Source organism: Fibroporia radiculosa (genome assembly GCF_000313525.1).
Source record: "Fibroporia radiculosa TFFH 294 genomic supercontigs, scaffold4049, whole genome shotgun sequence".
NCBI classification, from domain to species: Eukaryota; Fungi; Basidiomycota; class Agaricomycetes; order Polyporales; family Fibroporiaceae; genus Fibroporia; species Fibroporia radiculosa.
In genome coordinates, this window is record NW_012133705.1 from 1 (window position 1) to 14,152 (window position 14,152).

At 49.6% G+C, this 14,152-nt stretch overlaps 4 protein-coding genes across 4 annotated transcripts; 2 read left to right on the top strand and 2 right to left on the bottom strand.

The window, feature by feature from the left end:
* Nucleotides 1-2,052: 2,052 nt before the first annotated feature.
* On the top strand, nt 2,053-2,526 carry FIBRA_08867 (uncharacterized protein; the record flags this gene model as incomplete). The annotated part of the gene is made up of 1 exon (XM_012330482.1): nt 2,053-2,526. The coding sequence occupies one exon, from the start codon at nt 2,053-2,055 to the stop codon at nt 2,524-2,526; it is 474 nt and encodes a 157-aa protein (XP_012185872.1).
* An 83-nt stretch (nt 2,527-2,609) lies between these two features.
* On the bottom strand, nt 2,610-4,794 carry FIBRA_08868 (uncharacterized protein; the record flags this gene model as incomplete). Its single annotated transcript, XM_012330483.1, has 8 exons — nt 2,610-3,187; nt 3,255-3,426; nt 3,481-3,530; nt 3,593-3,739; nt 4,030-4,052; nt 4,103-4,203; nt 4,260-4,374; nt 4,424-4,794. The coding sequence occupies 8 exons, from the start codon at nt 4,792-4,794 to the stop codon at nt 2,610-2,612; spliced, it is 1,557 nt and encodes a 518-aa protein (XP_012185873.1).
* A 538-nt stretch (nt 4,795-5,332) lies between these two features.
* Nucleotides 5,333-7,201, top strand: FIBRA_08869 (uncharacterized protein; the record flags this gene model as incomplete). The annotated part of the gene is made up of 1 exon (XM_012330484.1): nt 5,333-7,201. One exon carries the CDS (start codon nt 5,333-5,335, stop codon nt 7,199-7,201), a length of 1,869 nt encoding a protein of 622 aa, XP_012185874.1.
* A 223-nt stretch (nt 7,202-7,424) lies between these two features.
* On the bottom strand, nt 7,425-9,352 carry FIBRA_08870 (uncharacterized protein; the record flags this gene model as incomplete). The annotated part of the gene is made up of 9 exons (XM_012330485.1): nt 7,425-7,490; nt 7,545-7,636; nt 7,688-8,147; nt 8,198-8,330; nt 8,385-8,826; nt 8,879-9,014; nt 9,063-9,112; nt 9,164-9,275; nt 9,323-9,352. 9 exons carry the CDS (start codon nt 9,350-9,352, stop codon nt 7,425-7,427), a joined length of 1,521 nt encoding a protein of 506 aa, XP_012185875.1.
* Nucleotides 9,353-14,152: the final 4,800 nt, after the last annotated feature.

Genomic DNA, 14,152 nt, shown 5'->3' on the forward strand with positions numbered 1-14,152 from the left:
TCAAGTGATGGGATCGATCATACAGTTACAGGGTCAACGACGAATAGTTATGCAAAGAAAAGAAACCCCCTCCCTCATGAAGCTGTAACACTGGGCATGAGGAGAGGGGCACTCTATCTGCTATGTGTATATAATGATAGCAAAACTTTCATGGCAGTGGATTATCTCTATAGCCATATTATGGCCTTGCCACATATTGCTGTGATAGCAGGGGACTTGAATCTGCAACACATGCTGTGGGACAAAGGTTCACACAGAGCAGAGGCAAGGATGAGACATGGCAATAAGGCAAATGCCTTGATCACCCTGGTACAGGAGGATATGGGGCTATGTTTTGAGTATGCCATGGGGGCTTCCATTGCTTATGTAATGCATGTCATACCCAAAAAGAAAGGTATGTCATGGTACTATGGCATACCATTCATACCTTTAAGTTCCTTATTCACCTCCTCAAGCAATCCTCCTCAAGCAATGAGCTCAGCAGGTCTGGGTTGCTAACATCTAGGGAGTCCAAACAATGTTGCATTATCACAAGCATCAATTACATCATGGCCTTATACAACCTAGATGGTTGGGAAAGCAAAGGTCCTTGATAAAGTTGGCTTGTAAGGATTATAAAATTCTCTGCTTGTTGAACCATCAGACTTGAAAGTCACCATCTACACAACTTAGTATACCCAGATAAGATTGCGCATGGACAGCGGCTCACCAGTGACTACCATGCTGAAAGTGCGTGTGGTGTAGGAAGTATACCAAGGCATCTCTGTGTTGTGTGATGAACACTCAACTTTCGAGAAAGAACAGTCTCAGCATCTCATCGGTATTCTGTTGCAACTGATTTCGTATGTTGCGTTGATACTCTACAGACTGGGCGTAACGTTCTACGAATGTCTCTGTTGCTTCCTACATCCAAGTGGAGATAGCCATACTGGAAGTAACCATGCATCAGCTCACTTCCTCAACACATCCGTCAGTGCTCCTATCAGCACATCATAATTGCCCTGGCCCGAAATATTGCCAAGCCCCAGGATTGAGAGCATCCTGGATGACTCCGCAAGAGCTTGATTTACCTTGTTTCTCAAGGCTACGTTGGGCATGCTCAGTACAAAAATTTCACTATTGTTATCCACAAAAAAGGAGTCGTAGTCAGCTGAGGGCGGCTTTAAGCGTGAGTTGATCATCTTGAATTCTTGGGGCTGAGGCAGTCCAACGATTCGAAGCGGTCATTCAGCAGCACTTGTCAATATTGCGTCCGATCACGACGATGAATCATGTTCATCGCCAGGAAGAAGCAATCGGGACTAGAAAGACGTGGGGAGCATGTAGAGAGACGTCAGAACAATCATAACCGCCAATAGTGAAATGGTGCCATGAAACATGATGCCAAGTGGAGGGGGAGTATAGCGGAAGATCCAGTTTCTCGACCTCACACAGGGCCGAGTTGAAACCCATCGGCCCATGTCATCCATTCTCATTGGGGGCATTGCGACTTTGACTAGCGAGTTGAGGAAGATGTAACTCAACGAGGGGATGAAAATCACGCACTGCTTTGCAATTGTTTCTGGATCGTCTCTCCTTCGCAAACTCGAGAACTCGGTCCACGGATTGCTGCAGAAGATTGCCGGTGGCTAACCTAACCCTCCCGAACAATTAAAGCTTTCAAGGAGAGCATGAAAGCATATCATTGTTCAGTCACTCTACCTTAACTCAGGCCAGAAAGAAACTTCATTGCTTGATAGTTCTGTTCCATTGGCTGCTGTTGCCAGGCGTTCCACGGACTGCGGCGCCGGATGATTCGGATAGGCTTGAGTTTTTCCAAGCACTCTGCAAGCAACAATCAAGGGATTCCTTTAGCTCGTTGGAGAGGTTCATGACCTCGAGAGAGCCGGAGAATAATTAGGTGGAGGATGAGACCAAAAGAGCGCAGGCGCGCAAAGAGTGGAAAGCAAATAGCTGTACACGAAAGCGCGCACCTCCATCCTTCTGCCACCCTCTCGGTCATTCACTGCCACTACCGACGTTGGCTGTCTCGTCATCTCGTTGTTAATCGCCATGACAATGTTCGCCGCGAGCGTCCCTCATCTGGCAGGCAGACTCAATTCTCCGTCGCTCGTGGCTGCCTCCGCTCGTGCCTCTGCAGTTGCCCAGACACGAAACGTGTCTTCTTCGCCTTACGGACGTACTCACGTATGGAAACATCGACAACGACAACTTCCCAAACCTTTTGTCCCGCAATTTCCGCAGCGTGTCATCAGAGCAGACGGCTCAACCTTTACGCACTATACCACGTCGCCTCGGTCGGTAATTCGACTCACACGCGACACGACAAACAACCCACTGTGGAACGCGAGCAAATGGATGGCAGAGAGCGAGGAGGAAGACGTGGTCACTGGGCGTTTGGGTAGATTCAACAGGCGGTTCGACGGCTTGGGAGGACACGGACAGGACGTTGACTGGATGAGTGAGGCCACTGGCGAGGAGCTGGCGAAGGCGGTAGAAGAGGCAGAGAAAAAGCTGGGCGAATAGGATTATATCTGAAAATGGGCGCTGCAGCTCGGTGCTAACCTAATGGAAGCAGTCCACTATTAATACGGGAGGCTGGTCCAATATCATACTAATCGTTTGGGACTCTCGTCTACTTTTGTCTCCACAATAGGGGAAGTCTCCGCCACAACCCCCTCCTTGACCTCTTCGACCGCATGAGCAACAACACCCGTCAGCGCATTTGCCTCTTGCTGAACAACTTGAACAGCACCCTTCGTCTGAGATTCCGCAGCTCTCACAACACCCTGACCCCAGCCAAGGGTTTCCTTCAGCTTCAGCCCTGTCACATCCTCCAAACGGACGATCGCGCTCTCGACGCTACTTGCTAGTGTCTCCCGACCATTCGACGTGGCATCTTTGATGCGCTCCCATGTCATCGCGCTGTGCTGGTTAGCAATCTCGTGCTTTTCTGCAAGCGTCGGGAAGTAGGTGTCTTCCAGCGAACCGAGGTATCCCTGAATATTAGTAGCCGTCTTGGGGAGGAAATGGTTGAACGAAAGAACTAGTAGTGTTGGGGGAAGGAAGATTCGTGCAGCGAGAATGCGATTCCGTGCGAATATAGAGCCTGTGAGAGTCGCTACGCCAACATAGAGCAATCCCGGAGTCAGCGGTTCATCGGGCGCGACAAGCGATTTGAGCCTCTCTATATGCGGTGACGAAATACAAGATGTCAGTACGGCGGGACGATGTTGATAATGGCTCATACACACGTTCAACGGCCTGCTCTACGTTGATCCACCTTGAGATGACGCCTTGAACCTGACCACGCGCATCGTCGTAGGTCGCTGTTACTGCTCGTCGTGCAACCCCAATTTGTTTCTCAAGCTCGGACGGTGTATCAAGAAGAAGAATATCAGTATTCGGGGCTGGGTAGATGGGTAGCTGTAAATAAATGCGTAAGCAAAAAATGAAACTAACTGCAAGGAATGAATTGACCTTCTCCCTGGACGTCTCGTGAACCGTCACTGCGGCAGCGGCAAGGAAAACTGTCCTCCGATGCTGCATGTTCATTCGTATTGGTATGGTCAACGGTAATTCGACAACTTACCGTTAATAAGCGTAACATTGGACGTAAGTCGAAGTACAGTCAAGTATGAGGATGGTGACGGAGGAGAGTGGTCAGATTCGGCAAATCCCGCTAGCTGATCCGAGACACCAGAACCGCGAGAGCCAAGTCGCGTTGACTTTGGGTCAACTGTTTAATAAATGTGAACGAAGGACATTTTTTGTCAGTACAGAGCACCAATAAATGTATCATGTAGCTTAGCCAGCATAACTATCTCAGTACGAACATCGGCTAACGTCAATGATCCAATTGGCAAAGCCAGCTCAATGTGTAATCACTGCTGGGTAGACGCGTGAAAGGTTTTCGACAAACAACTACGCATGCAATTATCAAGTGGGCAATACAATTTCTCCTTTGATTTACAAGGGGCTATCGCACATTGAACTAAGCAGAATCCTTGACAGCCAGCCACGCCGGACGCGAGCTAATGTCCTTCCACCATCTAGAATAAGGTGTAAGGTATATCAACATCGGAATTGTGGATATATTTACCGCGCTACGTTAGGCCTCGATGGATTGAGGAGCAGATCGTACCCCATAAGTCCAAGGGTGCTGCCGAAGGGAAGATGATATAAATCGGCAAGTGTGACTTCCTGCAGTCAAGGAATATCAGACGGTGCTAATCTATACATGGGAACGGGGGACCCACATCACCGGCGAGATAACGCGATTTGGATAATAACAGCTCGTATGCATCTACCTTGCCATTCAGTGTCTGGACAAGATTCGCTACGACGGCCTCGTCTGTGGAACCACCTGCGTATCTGTTGATTCCATGAGGACCGAGAGCGCGGTGTAAAGGGTTCGACTTACTTCTTGAAGATGACCTCCCAAGCAAGCGCATTCATATACGGGTCAAAATTGCTCAACTCGATGCTGGCTGCCTGCTCGAACCGCGCAGACTTTTGCACATCAGCGGGATCGGGCAGGAGAGACGGGCCCTGCGAGGCGTATTTGGTAACAATGTAACGAGCGATCGCGCGGCTTTCGAAGAGCTGGAATCCATCGTCGTCAATGTATGGTACCTGACCAAACGGTTGTTTCTCGACAAAAGATGAGGCTTTGTGCTCGTTCTTCAGCATGTCGACTGAGACCAGCTCGTAGGGTACGTTCATTTCTTTCAGGATGAGAGCGACACGTCTTGTGCAATGTGAGGGGCCGAATCCATAGAGTTTAATGGCCATTCTGATGCGAGGCCAGAGTCGATGAGCAACGTTCGTGGCAGAAGAGTTTTGAGTTGAGTTCGAATGTGCAATGCCGACTTTATAAGTAAGATAGAGCGCTTTCACAGGCGGAACATCCCTTGGGAGGTCTTCTATAGCTCTGTCAAATGATATGAATGATAAAGCCAGAGTGTACGTGCGCTCCTGTCGAGAATCCAGAGAAAGGTCATCTGCATGTAGTGCTTCCCGTGAGCCTGGGATATTTCGCAGAAGTTGTTGACACTATTCTTGGTATAGTGGGAGCACCGTCACTAAAAACAAGTTTAGCACATTTAGCGACAGACCAAACCCACAATAAAATTGGTCGAGACGTAAGTACAGAAGTGTCTCGCAGATCAGATTTTGGCAAGTTGGATCAGTGCAAGATGAGGGTTGTGCGGGTTGTGCGATTTGTGATAAGATATGATGTTTCCGCATTTGGAAACATCTGGCCTCCACGATTTGATCATCGCGACAGTTTCGCTGAATCACCTCTTATGTTTTATCCTACTGCTGTGAAATGAGCGGGGTCCTCCATTTATCTATTCCTGCTGATGTTCCTGGAGGGACCGTCTCGCAAGGGGGCGCCACAGAAGACGAAGAATTCGGAGACGATGGCGAGGAAGACTATGAAGATGATTATGCCGACGGGGATGACTTGGAAGCCGAAGCTGAGGAGATGGCTCGCATATTGAAAGAGCAGCTTCAGGCTGATATAGCCAAGGCTCAGCTCGAAGCTGCAGCGGCTCATCAACCCAGGCCTACTCTGGAGAAGGACAAAGGGAACACGGATAGTACCTCGACTGCCCGCAAGCGAAGGTACGAGGCCGCTCTATCTACCATGAAAGCTATTATGTCTATCGCCTCAAAACGAGCTCTCGTCCACGATTCACTCGCTGCCTTCCTGGTGCCCGCCGCAGAAAACGCGAATATTCTAACCATTTTCCAGCGGTGCATATCATCTGAAGCTGTGCCGAAGAAGCTCGCAAGACCTCTCAGTGATGCTGTCGTTTTATTGGCAAAGTCTGACATACTTTTTGCATCGCTCCGTAATTCAGATGCTCCTGCACTTCAACTTGATAAGGGAAAGAGGAAGAGAGATGCCGCAGATGAGGTTGCCCATGATTACTCGGATAGTCGCGGATACAAACGGTTTGCGTACGATTATCCCGACCTGAGATTCCTCATCTCAGAAGCCGTTCGGGTCATCACAAATGCACTCGCCACTGTCCCCTCAGGGCCCGCATCGCCGCACCTCGATCCTGCCTTGATCTCGTCTATCCATGTACAACTTCACCAGGTCTTTCTTTTCGCTGTCACCTCGGCACCGCGGGCAGGAGAGCGGATGCCCGCCCTGCAAGAGCTCGCTGGCCTCATACAGATGCTCGGTGTGCTCAGCGGGATTCCTATTGGTTCGAACCCGTCAGCGCCCCTCTCTCACCCCCATTCGCCATGGGGCCACCCATATGGAGCGCCATCCACGCCCGATCTAGGTACTGCCGTATATCCTTGTCTCATACCGACCTGCGCGAAAGTCTTCCACAGGCTGTACTCCCTCCGTGCTCATCAGCGTTTGCACTCCTTTGTTGAGCGCCCATATCGCTGCACGCAGTGTCCTGCGTCTTTTGTGCGCAACCACGATCTGAAGCGCCACACGAAGCTCCACGACAAGCAGGCGTGGCGGTGTAGTGGATGTAGTAAGGTTTTCTCGCGACGCGACGCGATCAAAAGGCATAAAGACAGTCGAGGGCGAATCGGAGGCAAGGGCAAGAACGGGGAGATCGAGCTAGGGGATAACGCCTGTGCATATGCCGAGATCGAAGAGGTCGAGGTCGAGAAGCCTCAAGGAGACGAGGAAGCAAGTCGGAGGGCCAAGCTGTGGAACGACATTACTACGAACCACATGGGCAGCGCCCCACCAGGCCATGTCAATGCATCTGGCGACGAGTTTCCGCCAGAGGAGGGGGAGGTTGAATTTGGCGTTGTTGGCGAAGCGCATTCTATTGTTTTGCAGCTGCATGGCTTGCTCCAAGTATACGTTGCAAAGCTATTGGGTACCACTTCCGCCTCTGAAGGCCAAGCCGGTGTCTCCGATCCCAGCACGGCAACACTGGCTAGTATCATCGCACGGACTCAGTATACTCAGCCACAGTCGCGTTCTGTGTCCGTGCAGCCGCAGACACCTTCTGTGTACCAATCTGCTGAGGCAGCCCAGCCTCCGGACGTGTCTTCACCACAGCTGTCGCTATCGTTGTCTTTATCCGAAGAACAAACTAGACTCCTCGAGCAAGCAATCGCACAGGCTGCGTTGGCGGCGCAAGCGCAAGCCGAAGCCGAAGCCGCATTAGAAGAAGAGGCCGAAGCGTCCGATGAGGATGGTCATGACTGAGCGCCGCCTGCACTTTAATAGCACTGTGACCACTACAGGAGCCTCACAAAGAGTAAGAATACTTATCGCGAGGTCGAGACCCTATGTTTTTTTTTTTCGAATATACTCCCCTTGAAATATAGACACAAGCAGAAAATAGACAATGTATTGAACTAGGGCATTATATTCATAAATCGCATCTGCGCTACACTAACGATGTCACCATAGAACCGTGACAAGGGCCCTAGCAGTGGATTGGTTTCTGGTACGCCGCCATTGCCGCCTCCTTGAATGCTTCACTCAGCGTAGGCTGTACGAGAGATATGTTACAGAGGATCGACATAGTAAAACACATACAACGTACGTGAGCATGCGTCGTCCTTGCCACGTCTTCTGAGCTTGCACCATACTCAAGTGCCAGCGTCGCCTCACCAATCATCTCGCCAGCATTGGGACCTAAGATGTGCACTGAGAATCAAAAGCCAAGGAAAAGACGCCTATACACACCAATGATATGAACACCCAGAATGCGGTCTGTCTCCTTCTCCGCAATGAACTTGACTTGGCCCTCCGTGTCGAAGTTGGTCTTTGCACGCGAGTTAGCTTGGAAGGGGAATTTGCCGACCTTGTACTCTATTCCGGCCTTCTTGAGTTCTTGCTCTGTCTTACCGACCCATGCAACCTCGGGATGTGTGTAAACAACAGAAGGAATGGCGTGATAGTTGACATGTCCGTGCCCGGTCTTGATGTACTCGACTGCAGCAATGCCCTCCTCTTCCGCCTTGTGCGCAAGCATAGGCCCGAACGTGACGTCTCCAATGCACTTGACACCTTGTACTGAGGTGTTGAACTGGTCGTCAATAACAATGCGGCCTTTGGAATCGACCTCAACTCCAATGTTTTCAAGACCCAGTCCTTGAGTAACCGGTACACGACCGACAGAAACCAGGACAACATCCGCATCGAGCTAGCAATACAAATGAGTGCAGTGCAGACATGGCGTGTAAGAATGCTCACTGTAGTCTCTTGACCCCCCTTCGCCGCCTCCGTCTTGACATGCACCTTACCATCTCTCTTCTCGGCACTGAGGACCTTGGTGTTGAGCATGAACTTCATACCCTGCTTGGTAAGAATACGCTGGAACTGTTTTCTATCGCATAAAACGGATCAAAGAGGAATCGTTGGGATGCCGAACAACACTTACGCGATCTCTTCATCAATACCTGCGCCCCCAATGCCTCCCAAGAACTCGACTACGGTAACTTGTGCACCGAGCCGACTCCAAACACTGCCCATCTCAAGACCAATGATACCACCGCCGATGATAACCATCTTCTCGGGAACCTTCTGCAATGCCAGTGCCCCAGTCGAAGATACAATCTGTTCCTCGTCGATTTGGATACCGCCGCCAGGGAAGGGAGCCACCTCTGACCCTGTTGCGATGATGACGTTCTTCGCTTCAATTTCAGTCTGCGAGCCGTCATTGAGCTGAACGCTGAGTCGAGTCGGAGAAACAAAAGATGCAGAGCCCTTGATCCAATCGACCTTGTTCATTTTGAAGAGTGTCTCAATACCACGCGTTAGTCCAAAAACTGCCTCCTCCTTCGCCTTGAGCATCTGAGGAAGATTCAGAGCGACGTCGGAAACTGAGGGCGTAGCAATTAGCATACATGTCATGAAAACACAAAAAGGAATTACCATCAATGCCACGTCTCTTCAAATCATGCTGAGTTTGGTGATACATATGCGAGTTGTTGAGCATAGCTTTAGAGGGAATACATCCAACGTTTAGACAAGTACCGCCGAGGGTGTCTCGTTTCTCAATGCATGCAGTCTAAGATGGCCATCAGCTATAACGAAGCACAGCTGATGATAAATGTACCTTGAGGCCTAGTTGTGCCGCCTTGATTGCAGCTACGTAACCACCAGGTCCTACGAAACCTATGAGTCCGTGAAAGTATATACCCAAGCTTTGTATCTTACCCGAGCCAATCACAACAGCGTCATAGGGTTCAGAGGGCGTTGCAAGACCTCGCAAAGGTGTCCAATTTCTGACCGGGAGTGCAGCAGCACGGCGTGAACTCCGTAAAATGAGCTAGCCGCTAGTGAGCTTCATGACGGCGACATAACATAGTAACGTACCCGTTGTGAGGTTCTGGGCAATCGTAGCATACTTAGGTGTTAAGGGTAGGACGCGGGAGTCTAACGCGTCAAGTTGGTGGTGCGAGGATGAGTGAGCTGGTGAGAGAGCACTCTCCGGAACCCGGACGGCCTCGGATTCCCGGCCGACATAGGCACGTGACTGCCCCTTCTCAGTCGACATCGCAGTCCGACATCGCAGGTGTCCTACATGACCGATCATCTATTTCAACAAATCTCGAAACTTACCGACAGTGGTCTTCCTTTCGACGGGCACAGCTACCTTTGCAGAATAGATAGAAGTTGATGTTTCCGAATTACGGCCGCTGTATGTCCCTTCATCGTTATAGACAATTTTGTTTTTGCATGTACTTTGTTCCAGAGATCACATATGCGAAGGTCGGGTCGTATCCATGGGTACATACCCTTTAGAGTCCTACAGGAATCTTTCTCCATCGATTTTTCCATCATTTGGTCTAACACGGACCTAACGCATTCCTTGGTCTAAACTATCAGAATTGGCTTAAAAGGGATATCACTTCCATTGTATCTGCCACCCCGGGAGCAATGTCTCGGAAAAATTTGAGCCTCTCAGGCTGGTGTATGATTGGTGACTCGAGACCCTCCCGTAAGCTTTGTGAATACGGTCATTCTTCCCTTGTGCAGCTTTCTGTGTGCCGTCATATTTGACAATCACAGATCCGATCCAAGCCTTGACTCTGGACACACATTGGAATACAATAGGAATTTTAATCATCGTAGTCCCGTGTCGGGGTTCTGGGTGGACGCTGTAGTGCTCGGGCGTGACAGCGACGGTCTTCTGATACAGTACGAAGGTATGTGATTGTAATATCTAATCAGAGAAATACTGGGCAATGCAGATGCATTGATAGTACTCTTTAGTCGTCCCCTCTCATTTTGATCCAGCTCACCAGACAGTGTTAGCCCCCAACTGCGTAAGTGACGGGCATTGCAACCCCTGGTCTCGCATGCAATGGATCTTGTACTTCGGCAACAAATCCCACACCGGAAAGACTCACAACAACACCCAATAGTGAATACTGGATGGCAACAATATCGATCATCATGATTGTGAAGCAGATCCGTGCCCGTATATCAAAGATCCAACTCATTGCAGCGTACCAGACACTAGCATACTGTAGGACCTCTCGACCACTTGTGGCATCGCATCTGTGAACCTTCATACTACCGCCATTCAATCTCCATCGCTCCTATTTTCAGGTAGGCATGTAGATTTGACATGATCCCAACTAGTGTAGACAAAAATGAGCGGAGACTCAGTACACTCATCTGTTCTCGAGGATCGGACTGGAGCGATTATCGTCGATGGAAGAGAGCTTGGCGGGATATCATTTGATATGTCGAAGCTCATGGATTATGGGTTTGCGGGTCTAGGTGATACCAATTATCTGAGATTTGTGATCATGTATGGGATATGTATCCTTCGAAGTAAGGTTGCAACTCGTCTCTGCTAATCTGTTTCACCCATGCATATGATGGGGTTTTTCATATATCGGTCTCGCTGGTTACCATTGACCAATAGCCTCTGCGACACCGCTCACCGACTCAGTGTTGGCCCGGGTTACTGCACTAGTAGAATGCCGGAAAATACCTCGAGTAGTGCCCGTATATTTCGCCGTGAGTCCCCGGACCATGCACAGATCACTTCAATACTGTGCCGACACTGTATATATTTCCTCAAGACCATACCTGAACTTAATCGAACTGGCCTAGGACTGAATATAGGTACTGACACTGTGCACTGTGGCCTATGACTGGAGCAGCACAAGTTCCTCAACCCAAAAAACCAATAGTATTCCGAAATGCGACCGCTAAGATGTACAGCGATACAATCATAGAGACCATGACGAGACAGGCCTTTTTTTTACATGCGCAGAGAACAGCGACCAACAGGAGACGAGGGGACCAATACCTACAAACTATCCCGTTCTGCTTTGGCTTTCGCGGCGGCCTCCAATTCCGCAAATGTCCCGCTCTTCAGACACATGTTGCGAAAGATTCCATCCTCTTTCTGAATCAGGTTCAGTGGAGTATCAAATTCCACAAGCTCCCCTTTATCCAAGACAATCAGGCGATCGTAGTCAATGACGGTTCGGAGCCGATGAGCAACTGGCACCAAAACACGTCAGCATTGACCGAAGAAAGAAAAGAAGGAAAAAGGTATACCCGTAAGCAGCAAGGAATCATTGAACTCTTCCCGGATAGTTGCCTGTATCTTCGCGTCAGTTGCAAAATCGATGCTGCTTGTAGCTTCATCCAACACAATAATCGAGCTCCTCCGTAGCAGGGCGCGGGCCATAGCGATCAGTTGTCGCTGGCCTTGAGAGAAATTCGAACCACCTGGCGATACCTGAGTATCAAGCGAAATCATGGTCTTCGTATCGGTCTCGGTTGCTGCCGTGGAAACAGATGCAATTGTTCCCTCTCGACCTTCATGCATGGAGGCAGCTCTCGAAGGCATGCGTGATGTCCTCTGAGAAGCCAATTGACTGTCTGTCATCATTTGGACACGATGGAGAACATCGAGACATTCACTGTCTTCATGCTCGCCTATTCGCACATATTGTGAATAATCGTCATGATAGCTAATGAACAAAGAATTACCGAATGGGTCCAAATTATCACGCAATGTCCCAGAGAATAGCGTCGCGTCCTGTGTTCAATGAGCGAAATAAGACACGCAATCTACAACGTTACTAACCTGAGGAATGAAGGTCTGAGAAGAGAACATGGTCAATTCACGATCAAACAGTTGCAAATGAAATAAAACTCACGATCCTAGAACGCAGATCATGCAATCCGATGGTGGAAATGTCTATTCCATCTATCAGAATTTTGCCGTCGGTTGGGTCAACCTAGCTCCCAGATATGAGTGACATTGAGATCGATTCACATACTGACGACTCACGAAGCGCAGGATACTCATAGCAAGTGTCGATTTTCCACTTCCAGTTCGGCCCAGTAGCCCTACTCGTTCCTTGGCCTTAAGGTCAAATGAGACATCCCGCAACACCGCAGGAAGCTCCGGAGCGTATTTAATAGCCAGATGCTCGACGCTGATAAGTGAATCTTGATTGGGACCAGTGGAGGATGGCCAGTAAGCAGGCGGCCGGCTGGATTCAATGAGTGCTGGAGCCTCTTGGGGAAGATCTAAGTACTCCACAACACGCTCAACGGAACTGTAAGGCGATGTCAGCTGTCAGCGTACCGAGACGTCACAATGGAGACAATATCATACTTGAGGTCTAATTCTAGAGCAGTCCAGAAGCGGCAAGCCCAGTACACACTTGTAGTGAAAGCCATTGCGGATGTTATGCAGACACCAGCAGTACCGGCCTTGACGTATCCCGCAAGGGCAAAAAGCGTCGTGGCAAGGACACCAACAGCGCCCAAAGTGTCAAAATAGAGTAATAGCCATCTGTTAGTCATCCAGAACGTGTACCACATCTAATACAATGATCAGCCTAAGGTGTCCTAGTGGGCGGAACAACGTGCATACCTGAGTTGTGAGATCAACCTTGGCATAGAGGTCATTCAGAAAGCTTTGTTCAGCGGAGAACGCGCGAACAGTAACGATTCCTTCCAATAGCTCATTGAAATTGGCAAAGATCGGGCTCCTAGAGTTCGACTCCATGCGACGAATATCACGACCGGTATTCAAATAGCCAATAGCTGCGAGACGGTAGAAATATCCGATGACTGAAGCTGGCACGATAAAAAGAGGGAACACCACACTATGCAGACCATTCAATGAATGACCTTCCATAGTAAAGATAGTGAACTTACACGATGGTCAACACGGACGCCGCGAAGTTTGCCAGAGCAGTATTCACTGCCTGGAGAGAGCTTGCCAAGGACGAGTCAACGGTCTCGACATCCTGTAATGACCTATTAGTGAATGTTTCTGTTAGTCTACATCATAACGTTACCTTGCTGAAGCGGTTCAGCATGCGCCCTATTCAAACGCTGTCATGTCAGATCATTGCAACCGTCAGATCAGGAATACACACCTTGAGGGGTTACATCGTGCCAGCGCATGGTGGCTCGGACAACGGTAGTCAAAAGACGCCGGAAGAGGGTGCGAGAAGCTCTTAATGCCCCTGTATATTGTGTGATAACCCCACAGATATTAACCAAGCCAGCGGAAAGTGCGATTGCAGCATAAACGCCGATATAGAAGAATGGATGAGAGTGTGCCGCTGGCAAGCTTGCACCTAGGGGACTAACAAATGAGGGAGGAGCGTGAGCCCTGTGCATGGCATGGAAGTGTGATAACGTGTCATCCATAACAATTTCATGCTCCGAGGTGGCAAACGAGTTAAAAGCGTGTATTAAGGAGGGTTGACTTTCAACATCACCGTAGGCTTCGCCCCAGATCTGCAGAATCGAATGTAAGAGCATTGTAATGATGAATTGCGTTAGGCTTCACCTTGATCCACACTTTCTCACCAACTCCAAGAACCTGTACAGCCGGTCAGAACACGAACAAAGCGACAGCAGTACAACCTCACTTGCGTCAGGACAATCAGAGCAAGCAAAATAACCCACGTCCAGTAAGACCTGATGGAGATAGTCAGCGACCTGGGCATACACGGTGGGTAAAGGCACGTACGATGCCTTGAGATAGGTATTGTAGATTGCCCACTTCACGCTTCCCGTCTCTCGCTTCTCATCCTCCACCAGTTTTCTTGGTTTCTTTCCCTTACCATCCGGCTTAGTATCGTCCTCCGGGGTATCTCCGTTGTCACCCGCATCAGCTTCATTCTCAGCATCCTCTCCCTTCGCAGCGGC